The sequence below is a fragment of the Ceratotherium simum genome, chromosome 3, assembly GCF_057802395.1.
Source record: "Ceratotherium simum simum isolate JZ-2026a chromosome 3, ASM5780239v1, whole genome shotgun sequence".
Classification (NCBI taxonomy): domain Eukaryota; kingdom Metazoa; phylum Chordata; class Mammalia; order Perissodactyla; family Rhinocerotidae; genus Ceratotherium; species Ceratotherium simum.
Genome location: NC_141902.1, coordinates 50,291,511 through 50,310,395, shown reverse-complemented (window position 1 = coordinate 50,310,395; position 18,885 = coordinate 50,291,511). Strand labels below are relative to the sequence as shown.

The 18,885-nt window shown below is 38.3% G+C and overlaps 1 protein-coding gene across 3 annotated transcripts in view; it reads left to right on the top strand.

Moving 5' to 3' along the window:
• The window catches only part of RAB27A (RAB27A, member RAS oncogene family), a 63,566-nt gene extending 44,901 nt beyond the window's left edge, over positions 1-18,665 (top strand). For all 3 annotated transcript variants that reach the window (XM_014780732.2, XM_087427489.1, XM_087427484.1), the window contains exons 3-6: positions 1,988-2,073; positions 3,760-3,863; positions 7,603-7,726; positions 16,348-18,665. In XM_014780732.2, coding sequence (XP_014636218.1) covers positions 1,988-2,073; positions 3,760-3,863; positions 7,603-7,726; positions 16,348-16,552 — 519 coding nt within the window. In that variant the 3' untranslated portion in view covers positions 16,553-18,665. The remainder of the gene's footprint in view (positions 1-1,987; positions 2,074-3,759; positions 3,864-7,602; positions 7,727-16,347) is intronic.
• Positions 18,666-18,885: the final 220 nt, after the last annotated feature.

Sequence of the window (18,885 nt, the reverse complement as noted above, 5' to 3'; positions counted from 1 at the left end):
TGGCTATTGTTTCTTCACATATTTTGTCTGCCTCTTTCTAACTCTCCTCTTTTTATAGAATTTCCAGTATGCATATGTTGGTATGTTTGATGGTGTTTCACAGGTCTCTGAGACTCTCTTCACTTTTCTTCATTCTTTTTTCCTTCTGTTCCTTAGACTAGATAATCTCAATTGATCTATCTTCAAATTCACTGATTATTTCTTCTGCCAGTTCAAGCCTGCTATTGAGCCCTGCTGGTGAATATTCTAGTGAATAGTGTATTTTAGACATTGTACTTTTCAATTCCAGAATTTCTATTTACTTCTTTTTATAATATCTACTCTTTATTGATATTCTCTATTTAGTGAGGCATTGTTCTCATACTTTTCTTTAATTCTATAGGCATGATTTCCTTTAGTTCTTTGAACATATTTATAATAGCTGATTGAAAGTCTTTGTCTGATAAGTTCAACGTCTGGGCTTCCTTAGGAATGGTTTCTATTGGTTGCTTTTTTCCATTTGTATGGGCCATACTTTCCTGTTGCTTTGTGTGTCTCATACATTTTGTTGAAAACTCGACATTTTAAGTTATACAATGTGGCTACTCTGGAAATCAGATTCCTCTCCCCTCTGAGGGTTTCTTGTTTTTGCTGCTGATTTTGTTGCTGCTGCTGCTGTTTGTTTAGTGACATGTCTAGGCTAATTCTGTGAAATCTGTCTTCTTTGTTGTGTGCAGCCACTGAAGTCTCTGCTCAGATAACTTAGTGGTCAGCTAATGAATGGACAGTGAGTTTCTTAAATTTCTTGAACCAGTAAGTCTCTCTGCTTTTTCTGAGGGGCTCTATGAGTGTGTTGGGACATGTGCTTAATGCTCTTGCAGGCAGTTCACAACTTGGCCTTAGCCTTCACTTTCTGCTTGAGAAGAGCCTCAAGGTCAGCCAGAGGTGAGAGATTAGGATCTTTTCAGGTCTTTCCTGGGCATGTGTATAGCCCTGCACAGGAGCATGGCCTAGTAGATTCCAAGGAATATTTTGGAGCTTTTCAAATCTCCCTGTGGGTATCTCATTTTCTACTTTTTCTCTTTTTAGTTTTTTGACTAGAGTTTTGTTAGTTGCGACTGGTATTGCTGCCTCTGGTAGCTGTGATGTTAAATAGCTGCTGCTGATTGTTTTCAACAAATGCCTTGAGGATAGGGCTATTCTCATAGGGCAAGCTGTGAGTAAGATAAAACAAAGACAAGGCCTGGGAATGGAACTTTACAGGCAGCTTCCAGATGGTTCTCTGGGGATGAGACTTTTGGGGAGATCCAAACCTGTTCTGCCTCCATTGCCTACAGTGGCTGCTACGCTGATGGTTCTCACAGGTACCATAGTTGTGCATCTGTAGATTTTAAACATTGCTGTGGAGCTGGGAAGAGGGGGATGGGAATAGGACAAATTAAAACAGCACAAAACTTACTGTTTTTACTGATATTTAGCCACTTTTGTTGAATAATGCTCTTTGGAATGTTGCAAGCCTTTGTTAATTTTCAGAGTTCTGAAAAAGTTGATTTTGACAATTTTTGCCAGTGTTTTCATTGCTTTTGTGGAGGAAGAGATTTTCAGAGGTGCTTTCTCTGCCATTCCAGGAGTGCTTCCTGTAAAATTGTTTTAAGAATGCTTTTTAAAGATGGGACGGGGAAAATCATAGAAAGGTAATATTTCCTGAAACTAGTGACCTGAGGGAACTTTGAGGAAACGTGAGCTGATTGTTATTTTTTATATAAATTATGTATTATTTATATATTTCATAATATATTTATAAAATATGTAATGTGTATATATATTTTAATACAAATTATTGTATTATCCAAAGACAGTTATTTGGAATAAAATACAAACAAGCTTGTATTCCAGACAGTATTTTCTTTAGAAGTTTGATGCTTAGGTGAGTTGTGCTGAATAGGAACGTGAGAAGAATTCACTGGTCTCAGACGTCCTCTTTTTCTCCTTCATTTTGCTATTTTAGGTGTACAGAGCCAGTGGGCCAGATGGAGCCATTGGCAGAGGCCAGAGAATCCACCTGCAGTTATGGGACACAGCAGGGCAGGAGAGGTATGAGATCTTCAGTTATGTGCTCCTTGTTGGAGGAAAGGGAAAAACAGCTTTGCTCTTCACACGGTGACCCGAGCGGGAAAAGGCCAGCTGATGAGTTGATTTGCACCTGGATAAGACATGCTGCCAAATTAGCAGGAAATTTATCAGTCTGAGATGATAATGGTGGCTTTATTTCATATCAAGTCAAAGGAAAAAATGAATCCTTTTCAAATGGACCATCTTATGTGTGGACTTTTTTCTTCTTTTTTTTAAGGCTTGTACACTTTTCTCCATTTACTTTTGCTATTTACTCAGCCACAAAGAAAGCTGCAGAGTTACATGCATTATTCTTACCTGATTGTTGAAACCTAGTAGAAAATCTGGTTGGAATTAACTCATATGGTCAGAAGTTACTTGACTAAAATCAGTCACATGAGATCTTGATATAAAGTTGCTTTGCATTAGCTACAGCTTCTGTTTTCTCTCACAGTTTCCTTGAAGGTTTTCATGTGCTTTTGAACTTTTTATTATGGAAAACTTCAAGTACATACAAAAATAGGGAGGATAGTATAATGAACTCATGTACTCATTTTCCAGTTTCAATAGTTGTCAAGTTGTGGCGAATCTTATTTCATATAGACCCCCCACCTCTTCTCACTCCCTCCCCCAAATTATTTTGAAGCAAATTCCAAATATCAGATTATTTCATTCATAACAATTTTCATATTATCTCTAAAAGATAAGGACTCTTTTCGTAAAAACATTGATTAGAAATATTTGAGAAAACTTAAAATAGCAGGTTAGATGACAAATTCATACCAGGATTTTCTTCCCTGGAGCCTAAGCCTGTCAGTTGCAGGCTTTGCATAAAGCCACAGTAAGAGAAACCGGCTGTTAGAGGGAGAGAGAGGGGAGACAGCAGGAGAAAGCCTTGGAAGAAAGAATACCAAGAAAGGATAGGGCCTGAGTCAGTACTACTCCCACCTTAAAGCCAAATAAATACATGGTTATCAGGGCTGAGCGATTTCCGATTTCCGTAGAGACTAAATTAAAGGTCATGAAACACATTGTAACAAGTCAAGCCAGGCTATCACAGGACAAGGAAAACATACACAGCAAGCACCATTGCTTTGGGCCTAATTAACTCTTAATTGTACAATAAATTCTTGGCTGAGACTAAGGGATCACGAGCTAGTACTTGTCATCCCTGTCCTGCAGGCTGGGTTTTCGAATCTATTAACACATAAACTTATATAAGTGATAAATAACTGTCTTATACACTTTTGGAATATCATCATCTAATTTGTTTTTTTTTTTAATTTCTAATTTATACATATTGTTTTTATTTTAAAAGAAAATTCCAGGTATAACTTTGATAATTGATGGCATTTTCTAAAGTGTACATATATTTTCAAATATTCTTTCTTGTTCTAAATAGCTATTTACTATATTTTGTAAGATATCGTTGATTATATACATAATTTTATACTGTTAAAAGTATCGTTTGTAATAGCATAATTCACTAAATGTGTAAGAGCTACGATCTGCTTGTATAATGTGAAGTTATTAGAGACAATGGCATGTTATTAGACATCTAATCGCTTATTGATGAACTGGTGTAAGAGGCTGAGGGCACTGCTGGTAGCTTTATATTTCAGGAGTGGGGCCATGGTTTAGGTGACCAATCTGCATTTATGTTTCCAGGTTTCGTAGCTTGACAACAGCTTTCTTCAGAGATGCTATGGGGTTTCTTCTGCTTTTTGATCTGACAAATGAGCAAAGTTTCCTCAATGTCAGAAACTGGATAAGTAAGTGTTATTGTTTCCCTACCTCCTGCTCCTCAATCCCCCACAATAAAATGCCCTCTCATATTCTATTTCTGTGGTAAATTGTTTTGGAGGAACTCCTAGTGCTGTTTAAAATGCTGTTTAAAGGAGCAAGGTTTTTAGTTTAGGGCAAAGATAACTGAAATACTCTGCTCTTCCTAGCAATACTAACTTGGATTTGTCGAGTACTTCCTATGCTCCAGGTACAAGGCAGCACTTTCCACGTAACTTCTTAATCAGCCTTTTCCAGAGGGGACTCTTATCCCCATTTTATAGATGAAAAAATAGAAGCCTAGAGAGGTTAAATCTCAAAGTAGCTGCTTGTCTATTGTGTGCTGTCAATTCTTGTACCATCCCAGGGTTTAAAATATATATTACGTAGACATAAATACCTTTTGAAGGCTGAATAGGTCTTACCCCTGGCTCCATGTCTCTTCTGTACTGAGATCCCCCCTCTGCTTTTAGGGCCAGAGCATTTGCCAGGAGGAGCCCATCATGGAAAACTCTAGAACTGCACTGGCAAAAGTGGTCCCCAGCACAATGTATATAACCTTCGTTTTGGCTCTTTGGAGAGATCCTAATCTCTTAAATGATTAGTTAGTAGTTAAAATCCCGCTACTTGACAAAACAAAAGCTTGCAAATGTACATTTTCCTCTGTTGGTGGTATTATTGTAAACCTAGAGAATCTATTGGAGAAGCCCATGATGTTAAATTCTTAACATCTAAATCTTTAAAATGAAAACATTTATTTAAAAATTCCTATAATTTAAAAATTACTTGGTGTTTTGGTATTATGAAAGGGTAATTGGCTGTGGTTTTGATAGCAGAAAGGCTTATTTTAAAAAATGAGTTTTAAATAAGTAATTTATGGAGTGCATTGTGGTTTTCAAAGCATTTCCACATACTTTGTATCTGATCCTCACAACTACCCTGGGAGGAGATTGAGGCAGGTGGTGTGTGCTTATTTTAGGATGAGGACACTGAGCCTTAAAAAGTAATAGACTTATCCAAGGACGCGGAGCTTTTGGCTTTCGGTTCAGTGGTCTTTTATGCTCTTTCTCAACTAAGTTGATCACTAAGAGTTGAAGAGCTATTTCTTACTTTGAATATAGGTTCCCCAAATTTGGTTATGCTTATTGTTAAATGCCTGGCTGAGTTGCACACCTCATTATTTCCCTGACAGCTGAATGCCGGTGGCTATTTCTAGTTCCTTATCCTCAGCCCTCGCTCATCACCCTCTCCTTTGCATCATCAAAATACGTTCTGGGGCTTTCTTAAGTCAAGCACTTTTTATAAGGATCATTATTAAAAAGGTGCTGATAGAATCTTGACGGCATTGAAAAACTTACCTGTTTTTCACAGGTAGAAATGGAAACCCTGAGACAGATAAATCTTGCCCATCTGGGCTTTATGGCTAGTCAGATAAAGATTAAAATTATGTGAAATTATGTGTATGTATGTATTTTGTTTTCCTTATAGTGTAAAAGAATACTTATTGCCCAGTTAGGTAAAGAAAACCTATACATATTGAAGGTTTCATATCTTCAATTCTCCTCCCCTCAACCCCATTTTTTAAAAAAAGGTATAATGTTCAGTGTCAGAGGTGACAATATCAAATCTTAATTACAAATGCAAATTTGTTAATTATCTATACATTTTATTTTTCCTCTGCCTGTTAGCATTTTGAGTATTACAGGGATCATTCATTTCTTCTTAGTTTTTGTCAAAATAATAGTTAAAAAAAAATATGTATATATATATATATACCAGAACAGAGGCAGTGTTGCACTAAACAAGTAGCTGGCTCCTGCGCCCTGATGGCTGGGGCGAGGAGAGCAGGTCTGCCCCTTCCCTTTGCTTCTCCAGAGCTCCTTGCTGTCCCTTACCACATTGTGTTGTAATTATTTATGGATGGGCCTTTTTTCTTAGTGAGATTTTTAAAATAATTGATTAATTTACTTTTTATATAAGTAATTCACGGTCTTTGTAGAAAAATTAGGAATAAAGAAAAATCACCAATAATCACACCTCCCAGATTCTTCAAAATAAACACTATTAAACATTATTACTGGTAATACTTACATAGCACTTCTAAATGCTCTAATATATTAACTTGTGGTTCTCAAATGTGAGTGTGCATCTGGATCACCCAGAGGACTTGCTAAAACACAGATGCTGGGCCCCATACCCAGCATTCCTGATTCAGTAGATCTGGGGTGGGACTTGAGAATTTGCGTTTCTAACGAGTTCCCAGGTGATGGTAAGGCTGCTGGTCCCTGGACCTTACCTGAAGAGTCACTGAATTAGCTCTTCTAAACCTCACCTTAACCCTTTGAAGTAAGTACCATCATTTTCACCATTTATAGATGGGCACAGAGTAGTCAAATAAATTCCAGGGTCACACAGCTGGTAAATGGCAGAGCCAGGATTCAGCCTTAGACACAGTGGGTCCTGAGTTCATGCTCCTAATCATGATACTGGACATATAAGGTGTTAACAGAGCATAGAGCCACTCTGGAGACCAGAAAAGTTTCACAGTAGAGGTAACTGAGAGGCAAGTCTTAAAGGGAGAGTGGTGATTCCCTGAAAGGAAAGTTGTGGTTGGGTATTAAGGGGGTGGGGACAGCATGTGTAACAGCCTGGAGGAAAGAAAGGGCATGGCTGTTATTGGAAACAGTACACAGTTGGTCTTGCCTATATAGGTCTTGTCTCCTCCGTTGTCCCTTGAGGGCAAAGGTCAGTGCCTTGAAATTCTACACCAAGTATCAGGCCTATTATTGCTCAGTAAATGCTTGCTGACTTGACTTTCTCTGGATAAGATATAATGTATATGTCTCCATAATGAGGAACTAAAATCTCAGCAGTCCTCTGGTTCACCATAATAAAAAATAAATTAGTCCATAAACTTTGGGGAATGTCTTACTGTGAAAGTTTGAGCTGCTTTAATTTTGTTATGGGATGTGATGAGTAAGAAATAACACTTTATTTTCCTTCTTTGGGAGATTAAACTATTTAGCTTAGTGAAGCTCTTTTGTTTGATTTAATTGCTTTTTAAAATTATGGCTATTTACAGGTTTTTAGGTGAAAAGAAATAAAAGCTGTGGGGTAAGAATCGCAATCTCCTGCAGCTTCTTGATTCTGGTGACAGAATCATTTACTCTTTATTCTGGCTTTTCTCTCTTCATTTAATCCCATATCTTGTTTGTTTTATTGCTTCTGCCTTAGGTTAATAGAAAATGTGAAAAACATTTCAGATAGAAACAGGCTGGTTTATAGGAAGACAGTTCTTTTAAAAACATTATTGCTATGGAGAGAAATATATAAAAAACAGAGCTTTAAAATTAGCAATAAGCACTAGGAAATCCTCCAAGGTTTTTTTTTTTTTTTCTTAAATGGCCTTCATAAAAATGACAGCCATGTGCTCTGTGTGTGTGTGCGCGCGCATGCATATGTGTGCACATGCGTACCTGTGGAGGGTTAGCAAATTCTCCCATTCCTCCCTGTTGTAAATATCTAGAGTATGTGCTTAAGGACAGGATGAAATGCCCCATCCATTCGGTTTTACAGATTGGGTTATTGATGCTTTGAAAGCATTATATCAGTTCCTTATATCTGTATATCCATTTACAGTTTTCAAAGCACTTTTGTATATATTCTCCATTGATCATACACTTACATTATTTACCTATAATAAATTTTCTTATCTTCTTATGTTAATAGGCCAGCTACAAATGCATGCATATTGTGAAAACCCAGATATAGTGTTATGTGGAAATAAAAGTGATCTGGAAGACCAGAGAGTAGTAAAAGAGGAGGAGGCCAAAGAACTTGCAGAGAAATATGGGTGAGTATTTTTGCGGAGAAATCTAGAGAAAACATTTCCAATATAAACATTAGCACGTGAATGGGTAACGAAAAAGACAAAAGCAAAAAATTAAAACAAAATCCCAGATGTAGGCCTTGGGAGATGTCAGATACCTACTTTGCATATTAGTATTATAGTGGGAACCATAGAAAAAGCATTGGGTAGGGGTCTGTCTTTAGTGCTTCGGTACCATTTTCTCAATCTCTTGGTGTTTGAAGAAAGACAGCTTGGAGGGCAAATGCCTTAACTGTGTAAGGCTGCCTTTCCAAGATGCAAGTAGGTGATGCCTGGGATAAGGAAATTCTCTATATTCAGCAAGGTGATTTCAAAGCCTGTTCCTATGCTTCTGTAGAGAGCTCTAGCATCAAGAAGCCCTCATTGGCTTTGAAATTTCTATGCTGGGAGAGGAGTGTGAAGGTCCCCCTTGGTTTAGGCTGTGTTTTTGTGGTGGAGAATCAACTAAATACTATCTTCCTCCTTGAGCTCTGGGGATAGGGTCATAGTAACAACAGCATTAATTGGACATGAAAGAAGGGGTCAGTGCTGCTCATTAAAGTGTCAAGGGCATCTCCTCAAAGGCATTTGTACTTTACTTTCTTTCCACCTCTAATACAATGAGAATTCAAATGTATATGTATTAATATAGGTGGGAGGCAGCAGTGGGGTTGAGAAGGAAGGGGAGGGAGAGAGAGAGGTGGTATGGTGTGGTGAGGTATGTAGGGAATGTTACCTGGCTAGTGGCCTTGGTTGTTAGGCAGAATCCCAGGAGGCCAGAGGAGGCCCTTTCCCTTTTCATTGTGTGATCACTGCTTTGTTCTTCCTTGGACTGATGAAGGTTCAGAAAGCACTCAAGGATAGGGGTCACATTGGGAAGGGTGTGGAAGGATAGGTTGGCCAGGTGGGAAGAAGCCAGAGTCTGGAGAGCTTTGAATGCCAGGTGAGGAAAGTAGACTTGATCTCCTGGGTGGACAGGGAGTTGCTGAAAGCCTTTGAACATGGAGGGATGTTATGAGTACTTTACCCGATCAGTCTGAGGGTGGTGGGGTGAAATGCAGGGAGGAAAGCCTAGAGACAGGGAGATTGCAGTGATCTGTCAGGTGGGTAGGGGCTGTATTTATGGAAAAGAAAAAAGGAGTAAATCAGAGAAAATACGTAGGGTGGGGCAGAACAGGATTTTAAATCTTTCTCACTTCTAGCTGGTGGGGCGGGAGGTGTGGGGGTGAGGTAGATGTGCATCCCCATCAACTGTACTGGCTTCCTCTGGCACAGATTTGCAACACGATGTGGAGGCTTTCACTCTAGAGTAGGTGGTGTTTAACTGTGTTAGAAGCACCTGGCGAGCTTTTAACAAATACTTATGTCTGGGCCTTACTTTTGAGCTTCTCACGTAATTGGTCTGGAGTGGTTTATCAGGCAAGATTCAACTGAGAAAACATACTTATATGTAAAGGGGTTTGCTACAGGGATTTGACTTTATGCGCTTGTGGGAGCTGGTTAAACAGTCTCAGTGAGGTGTTTTGTGTCTGATTGTGAAGCTTGAAGTCCACACGACAGGCAGTCAGGAAGGGAAGATGGATTTAAAATGGAGAGAGCAAGAACCAGCTGGGACCCTTAATGACGGACTTTGGACTGAAACCCATGCCAGTTCTTGTTGCCTCTGACCTGGATGGGGTGGTTGTCCTACAGAAGCCGGGGCCCTTTGTCACAGAGCTAAACACACACACCTGGTCCAGGAGTTGGAGAGGTTGAAGGAGGATCTAGGGGAAGGTAGAGCAGGTGCAGTTCTGGTTGCTGGTTTATGCTAATAAGATGTACCAGCAGATAAGCAACAATGTATGACAGCTACAGAATGGCTGTTGCTTCACTTCCGCCCTCCACATCTCCCCCAAATCTCTCTTGTGGTCCACCCTGACAGGAAAGGGAATTCTGGGAAATGTTGTTCAACCTAGCCAAGTTGCCTATTGTAAAGCCATCACAATAGCTTGGGCATTGGTATCTTTTAAAAGCTCTCCACGTGATTTTCCTGTGCAGTGGTTGAGAACCACTGACTGAGGTAATTCTGAAGTGGAGGCTGACAAAGCACCACAGGCAATTCTGATATGCCCTCCTCCTCCCTTGAGAGGCACTCTTGTAACACAGAGAGAGGGAAAGAGAGAGGGATCAAACACCACGGAGAATACTGAAGTGTTGAAGTTGGGAACTGTGTTGCAAGGGAGTGAGGAGGAAGTAAGTGATGAAGCAATGGAAACCGTGGACCTAGACCAGGCTTTTGAGAAGTGTGTTAATATAGGCCAAAAAATAGGGCAGCTAGGGGAGTTAGCTAGATCAACAAGTATATTCTCAAGTACTGAGGGGGAGTCAGGATTGGCTTCTTTTCCTTCTGGGCTTCTTTAGCCCTCTGCTTGTTTCCTCTGTTCTGGCTCTCAGGATTTCACATCCTGCCTGGTATCAAAGAGCCTCACGTTGCCTTCTGTCTACAGTATATGGGGAATGTGGGGACACAGAGGTTGTCTTTCATCTGTGCCCAGCTCACAGGGTCTGGGGAGTATTTCATAAGGGGCTCAATCTAAAGTTTTTGAATTGAGCTAAAGTGAGAGAAGGGATTAGCAGATAAGATAATTGAAACTAGTGGAGAAGAATGGAAAGGGATGAAAACAGAATTCTCTTAGGATTTAGGAAGCATAAAATATAGTTCTGTAGTCTGTTTGGCAGTTTCAGAGGAAGATATGATGGAGCACTTTGGTTCACATGCATTTCACAAATTTGACTTGTAAGTTTAATGATTATTTTCACAGAAATCTTTTTTCATTTTTAATAATCATAACATTTTTATTGGTTGCACATGCACTAAAGGACTATATTGGTCAGTTCATCTATGTGGAAAGGAAGTCAGAGAAGAGAGCAAAACAGGTTTGTTCAAACTTGTACTCCTGCCAATCAAACCTATTACAGTTCATACTGTTACTGAAACACTTTTAAAAATAGCTACAGTCAGTGACAAACATGTTAGAAGAGAAAGCAGACTACAGCAGGGTAACATTTCTCTTTTAGATGGTACTATTGGATCTCAAACTTTAGTGTGCATCAGAATCACCTCAGTGCTGGGTCCCACAGAGTTTCTGATTCAATAGGTCTGAGGTGGAGCCCAAAACTTTACATTTCTAACTGATTCCCAGATGCTGCTGGTGGTGGTGGTTGAGGATAGCACTTTGAGAACCACTGGTGTAGAGGCCAAGTTACTGTCCGGTGTTGTCCTAGAAGATATTTTCCTTGACAGTATGGCTGGGAAAAATCATTATGAACAGACTATGAAGCAGTTGTCTACTTGTGCCATGCACGGGTAAGGGAAATGTGCTCTATGACTTATCATTGGAAATGCATGCTAAAGAGAGGAGGATTTTTTTTTCACAGTTAATTACATGAGCTGTGATATAGACTGGGAAGGGACACTGCGATTAGTACTGAGGGAGCGCCAGCCGCAGTGGGCAGGCAGGGACTTGACACTGAGTAAAAATGGTTGCATCTAAATGCCCTCCAACACTGTTCTTTATTCACAGAGGGTAGTTGGTGGTCATTATAACTCTTTTGTTCTGGATTCAGAGTTGAGATATATACAGTTGACATATAACATTGTATTAGTTTTAGGTATACAACATAATGATTTTATATATATATATATATATATATATATATATATATATATATATAGTAAAATGATTACCACAGTAAGTTTAGTTAATATCCATTACCATATACAGTTATACATTTTTTTTTCTTGTGATTCTTTTGAAAGTTTTTGAGAACTTTCAAGATCTACTCTCAGGGGCAGCAAATTTAAGATGACTTTTTTGTCCACTGAAGGCTGCTGGCTATTGATGAGAAGGTACTCAAGAGTTTCTGGAATGAAAGATGTGTTAAAAACATTTATTTACAACATTAATAATAGGAGTACAGACCATTATTGGGATTTCAAGTGGCTTAGCTCAGCAGAATACCCAGTGTCTTACCTATCTGAACTAGATGAAATGTGTATGAATAGCTTGATCTCTAATAGTTTGATTCTTTGCAAACTTGATGATGTCCTTCCTTTATTTGAGAGAGAACGTTGTATCATTGGGCTTGTTTTAAAACCACACACATAAGCTGCAACTAAACATACAAGACTGATTTCCATACAACTCAGTGGAGGATCTGGATTTCATTTGGCACATGGGCACAATCTCCCAGGTTGAAACAGTCCATTCACCAGCGCTTTCCTGTAAATGCTTGTTCATTTAGCATCCAACAGACTATGAAAAGTAGTGAGACTCATTTCTTACTTTAGCGAAAAATTTCTGCATAATTTCTGGATCCACATGTGAGCCAAATGTCTACAACCATTTGACAGAACCATCTAATACACTTGCTTTCATTCCTGGCCACTTCTAACTGGGATCTAGGATCTTCTAGTTTTGTGGAAATAAATAATAGAGACGAAACCAGCTGGATGTGGATACTGATGTATGGCATGAGCTGGATATAGATATCTTGGTGAAAAACTGCAAATGATAATGCCCCCTCATTGATTTGAAGCTGTTTGTCATTTTGCTCATTTCATTTTGAAATTTATGATTATTTTATTTTTTAAAAGCACACCAAAATTGGTGTTCTGCATGTGTTCCAAATGGCCGTTAAGTGGTCATTTACAGACTGATGTCACAATGAGCCGCAGAGGATTTTTTCACGGGTTTGGTGATACTACCCCATAGTAATGCTACATTAGCACCACCATGTGGAGAGAAGGAACACCACCACCCTTTCTGTGGTGAAAAAGGGGACAATTGATCCTTCTGAATTTAAGCTAAGATTACTAAATTTTTGCCTAGTAAGTTTTAGAAAAAGCAGAATATTATTTTTAGAGAAGAAAAAAATTCCAATTAGGTTAACACTTATCCAGCACTTGTTGGATACTAGGCTTGTGCTAAGCCCTTTACATGTATTATCTCATTTCCTCCTTATCATGACCCCATGAACCACTGTTATCCCTCTTTACAGATATGGAGAAGTGTTCAGATAAAGTAGCCCAAAAGCCTTCTAAAGATGAACATCAAGAAGATACGAACATAAAAATATTACTAACTCCATCCATTGACTTCATATGCCCTTAGGACAAGCTGAGCAGTCCAGTTTTCAAATGTGAGCAAAAGGCACATTTCTGTCCCTGGGGCATCCTTTTATTGTGGAAAGAGAGTGTTAATTCATGGTCTTCTCTGTGGCTCTCATCCAGTTCACTTTTCCTCTGGCAGCTCAAAAAGCTAAGAGTGGAGAGGAGTGAACTCAAACATTCATTTATTCCTGTAGAAACAAAAACTGCGTCACCCCAATTGCTCCGAAGACTCGGAATGATTACTCTAAAGTTTTTAAGGTTGTTATCCTGACTCCTGGTCACATGACCTGGAGGTTCACAAATGGCAGGAAAATATACTTTCAATTGAAAGATAGAAGTTTGTTAGTTGAATTTGGAGTTATAAATCTAAACTACATCTTGTTAATATTATACATCTTTTATGAGTGACTTAAAAATTTATGACTTAACTCATGTACCCTGAAATTCTACCAATTAAATATTTCCTTGTTAGTAAACATTAGACAGTAGCTCAAAGCTCTGCTGGAGGTATCAGTCATTTATACCTTAGTATTAATCAGGAAAGTACGATGCATTTTCTCTCAGTATTTAGTGATGCTCACGTGGGAAATGAGGGGTTAATGAGGACGGAAGGGAGGCAAATGCTCTGGAGCATGAAGCACTTTGGTGAGGGCAGGGCTGAGGGTACCATCTCTGATGCAGGGAAGCGTGGTCCCAGGTACCAGAATTTAGGGCAGTGCTGTAGATCAGCTACATTTGTGAATGAAATCAATGTTTGTGGGCTCGTCTGGGAATTTAATGTTTGTACTGTTGTTCAAGTCCCTTGAAGCTATGACTGTCCATGATTCAGTGACATTGTTTCTATGTGTTCTGAGTTTTAAACAACAAAATTACAAACAAACTTTTATAACCTAACACATTTCTGTGTTGGAAATAAGAATTGTTTATCAATGACACATTTGTCAAAAATCACACATTTCTTATGTGTCAGATTCCAATCTAGGTGCTTTAAATGTTAACTCATTTAATCCTTATAAGAAGATACTGATGTTATCTAGCTCAATGGATGAAGCAACTGAGGCACAGAGATTAATAGCTTGCCAGGGTTACACAATAAGTAGTCGTACTAGGATTTGAATTGAGGCAGCCTGGCTGCAGAGGTTATGGCTTATAACCATTGTCCAAACTGTCTGTAACTGCTACACGCAGGTTTTATAGTTTTTAAAAGTACTTTCAACTATATTTTCTCATTTATGCCTTCAAAATGACTGTGAGGTAATTTTCAGGAGTTGAGAGGGAAGAAATTACCGAAAGTAGAAATAGCTTAATGGAGATTCAGTTGAGAAATTCACTGAGGCTGAGGACTGTAGGTTTGGAAAGATATTTATAATTGACTTTGAGGAAATTTTAAAAATTGGATGTACATTATTATGACTAGTATTTACAAGAAAGTTTACTGCTCAACTACTTTATTTTTGTATTTGCAATTTCAGCCCATTATTCTTGGAGGGAGGGATGAGTTTTTCAGTTGCTTTCCCATGTGACGATATATTTCTGAATGGTGATAGAATGATCAAGCCTTCTCCTTAAGTATAAGAAATGTTATGTAGACATTAAATGATTCTTCATGGGTATAATTGAGAAAAAGCATGATGAAGAAAATGTACGTATTTAAATTTTGAGAATTCTCAATCCAAAATTCAATTCCTGAAACAATGGCAGCATCACAAACTGTCCCTGGGACTTAGCTCAATAACATCATAGGTACTTGATAAATAAATGTTTATCGAGTCCCCGCAAAGGATGCCTCTTCACTCTTGGTAATCAAATACTGCTTGTGACCAGGGGGGTGGGAAAGATGCATTATCTTCATTTTGTGGATAAGGCAACAGATGAAGGTGGAGGAAAAAAGACGGTCAGTAACCAAAGAGGTAGCCAGGCAGGAGGTTTCAAAACTACTAAGACCATGTAATTTGCCCAGCAGACCCTCCTTTGATTAAGATATTTTAGAGTCAGCATATGAAGGGCTGTGAACGTGGGCATGGTGGGATTGGTGGAGCAACCATCTTTCCCAGAACCCACAGATGGGTAGATAGATGCTCAGATGAAGTGATAGATCCTCAACCAGTTTCTAAGAGCTATACTAAAACAGGAGAAAATGGCCGAGGTCCAGTTGCAAGGCCTATCAGCTCCCATAGGAAGTGTGCAGATAATAAGACATCATCTTGAGGAATCATAACGGAGAACTAGCCTTCCGTCCCTACACATGTACCCTCTAACGTGCTTCTTAGTGACATAAGAAGCACAACAGTTCTGAAAAGATCTGTAAAAGCCGTTAAGACGGTTAAAAAAACAATCTGTAAAAGCTCTCATATGGAAGCTGCTCCTAGCCAGGAAATAATAACAGAGTACCTGAAATTGTCATCAGAGTCATTGATGTAGTGTTAACCTGCTATGAGAACACAGGAAAACAAAGACATTCTTCAATAAATTAAAGGTGGAGGATTTTAAAGTCCCTATAACTGTAAGGAATACTTTACTGAATTCGATTGCAGAACTCCCTGAGGTGCTAAAACAACTTTTGTAGTTTTTACATCTAAGAGCATTTTGGTCAGATTCTTTACTAAGTGGTGGAAATGAAATCAACAGTTTGAGGAAATACAATTTTACCACTATTTTCATGGCTTTATTAAGAAGCAGGAAGAATTTCACAGTTGGTGAATTAATCCTGTTGCAAAGAATGACTCAAATATCCGAGGGCGGCCACCATAAAAAGAGTGATTTCTCAAGATGATGTGAAAAGCAACCTTATAGTTTTAAAATGATTCTTTGTGAGTTATTAAAAAATTACACATATACCACAGGTCCTTGGATATCAAAACAAACATACTTAAGATTGATGTCCTTGAGGAACTCGGAGATGCTGTAGAATTCAAAATGTCTTCAAGTGTTTGGTACAGGAATATAGCCTGGAGTTGACAAGTGGCAAAGCCTTTGACAAACACAGCTAGTGACCTCTGATTTCTCTCTAATATCAGCTTTTTGTGTGTGTGCATCAAGTAAAAGAGATTTATTGTTTTGGAAATCCTCGTACAATGTATGTAAGTTTGGAACCAGACGAGTCTATGGTTAAGTTCGTTACACTGGAAACAAACAGCTGTGGATTCAAATCCTAGCTCCACTACTTTCTAACATTATGACATTGGGCAAGTTACTTCTTCTTTCTGAGCCACAGTGTAATCATCTGTGAAACAGGAATAAAAATTTCCACAAGTTTTACATCTCTATTAGGAATGCAGTGTCAATTATTGTATTTTATTGTCTTTTTCACTTTTTAATATACACTGTGGTGGTAAAATGCTTTTGTTATCTTGTATATTTGTACTCTACTTATTTTCTATGTTGAATTATCAAGGGCAAAGGTCACTGTCCTTTCCCTCCACGTGTTGTCACCCAAGTTGTCTCTGTCTTCCAGAATCCCCTACTTTGAAACCAGTGCTGCCAATGGGGCAAACATAAGCCAAGCAATTGAGATGCTCCTGGATCTGATAATGAAGCGAATGGAACGGTGTGTAGACAAGTCCTGGATTCCTGAAGGAGTGGTGCGATCCAATGGTCACACCTCTACAGACCAGTTAAGTGAGCAGAAGGAGAAAGGGAAAGGGGTATGTGGCTGTTGAAAAGTCAAGTGAGCTACGCAATAATTCAGGTGGCTGGTGTCTGTGATCTTCTTTATGGGTGATACATGGCACAGAGAGAGATTAACGGGCATTGTGTACAAACTGCTTCTCACCATCCCAATTAGACCTGTCAATAAAGCATCTAGTTTTAAAATTTGTTTGCTGCAGCTTTGTAAATATTTCTTTAAGATTCAGCCTGCGAGTTAGGAGAAATATTTCACATAGCCAAAAGTGCCTTATAAAGCCTTAGCCCATGGCAGTAGACCATTCAAAGATTCAGGATTTTGTAGCTACAGAAGAGTGCATTTATTTTGTAGAATGACTGTAGATACCGTCACCTGCCTTAACCTGGACAGGCTCAGAGTCTCGCGTTCAAGATCTTAGATGCTGTTATAAAACTATCAGTCTTTAATCCAAATTAAAAAACCCTACTTGTAATATAGGTGACCTTCTAAAATGCCATCTAAACCACCTGAATGTTAAACAAGAATATATACAAACGTCAGTTCAATGTCTTTGAGTATTAATTTATGTAAGCATTCTCTTTAAAATGAATATAGGACAAATTGTGGCCATATCTATAGACCCTAGATAAATTGTATTGACCAATTATTCACTCACTGTGATGCTTGTTGGTGAGAAAGGGATTGGGGGTGAGGGCAGGGATGGCTTAATGTAGTATGAGCAACTGCAGCGGGGCTTCTGGCTCTCTGCTATATGCCCATCACTCTGGAGGGTTGATTGAAGGGTCGGGGAACTAGACTTTTATGGCTTTAGTTCACTGTGATCTGTGCATTTATACTTGGCCTACTTGCTGGTGCTTATGCTGAAGTTATTTGTGATGAGTAAACATTTAGCTTCTTTTTCTTCATATTTATAATGTTGGTCTGGCATTCTCAGACTGCACTTTCCATTAGCTTGTGAACTACTAATCTGTCTTCACCATCAGGCTCTGTATTGTTGATATTTCAACTTGTTTTATTTTTACATTGGTGGAATTGAAGGAATTAGTTTTTAATTACATAAAATATCTGTTTACTAATTGGTGGAGGATAGATGTTCATATTTAAGCAGTTACATTTGTACTCTAGCTCAACATAAGAAAAATGAAGTGTTCTATGGCCTGTATTTTTCATTGAGATCATGGGCATTTACTGTACTTGCTGGGTCTTGCCAAGTTCATGTATTCTTCTGCATTGCCAAAGTGTCTTCATACCAAATTAAAGGTGGTTTTAAAATATGCTTCATGGCAGTTGTTTATAAAGGTCAAAGGGGAAAATTCTTATTTATTAAAGTGGTTTAAATAAAGTAGATTAAAATTTCCACAGAGCTTAATGGCTATTTAGGAAGAAATATCACTTATTTAATTTAAATAAAGAATAAAAATAAATGTATTTTGTGGTGGCAAATGTTTAGCAGAACTATAATTAGAAAATACAACTATGATGCAAAGTAATTACTTTTGCATGATAATTTTCAAGTGGCTTTTTATTGAGTATCCTGTTTTTTTTTGCCACTGCCCTCCCACCACTCCCCTAAAAAACTTAGCTGTGGTTACTAAGGTCTTATATATTTCTATCCTTGAAATGAGGACTTCTTTTAAATACTAAAGAACACATTGAGTCCTATGCATTAGAATTGTGTTTTCTAATGAGGAAAAGATTCAGACATTTTAAGGGCAGGGCCATAATCACAAGCAGTGCCTTCTAAAGTTGCCATTAAGAACTTCAGTGGAGTAAATCATAATTTCACAGCTACATATCAGGGAACATTTTATATGATCTGTTTGTGTAGTTAAAAAGAAGACAATATTTCTATGTTTCAGTCTTTCAAGAACCAAATGAGCAATTAGCTACAGATTCCATTGACCTTGAACATAATATACAATTAAACATATACATCATATAATGCACACACAAGAACCATCTTTAATTATTGAAATAAATAACCTGTATTCTGTTTGGAAGTCATTTGTTTAAATTTGATATTGAAGTACCATATTTTTGTGCGTTGATGTGTTTTTCTATTTACAAGCCTGTGTAAAAGCAAGGTGTATCTACAGTGAACTTTGTGTCAATTAAGCGGATAATAAAAAAATGGTCTAGACTCTCAAGTTTGTGTGTGAATGTAACGTCATTTCTCATCACAATAAAGTTTCAAACCAGAGGTCATAATACTAAAGGAAACCAAATTCAGGGACACAAATTCCATTAGGTGCTTAATAAGGGGCCAGCCAAGACACCATATTCTGGAGAAGGTAATTTAAATATGTTATCTTCAAACATTTGTGGAGCACCTACAGTGTGGGAAGCGTTGTACTAGCCATTCTCAGG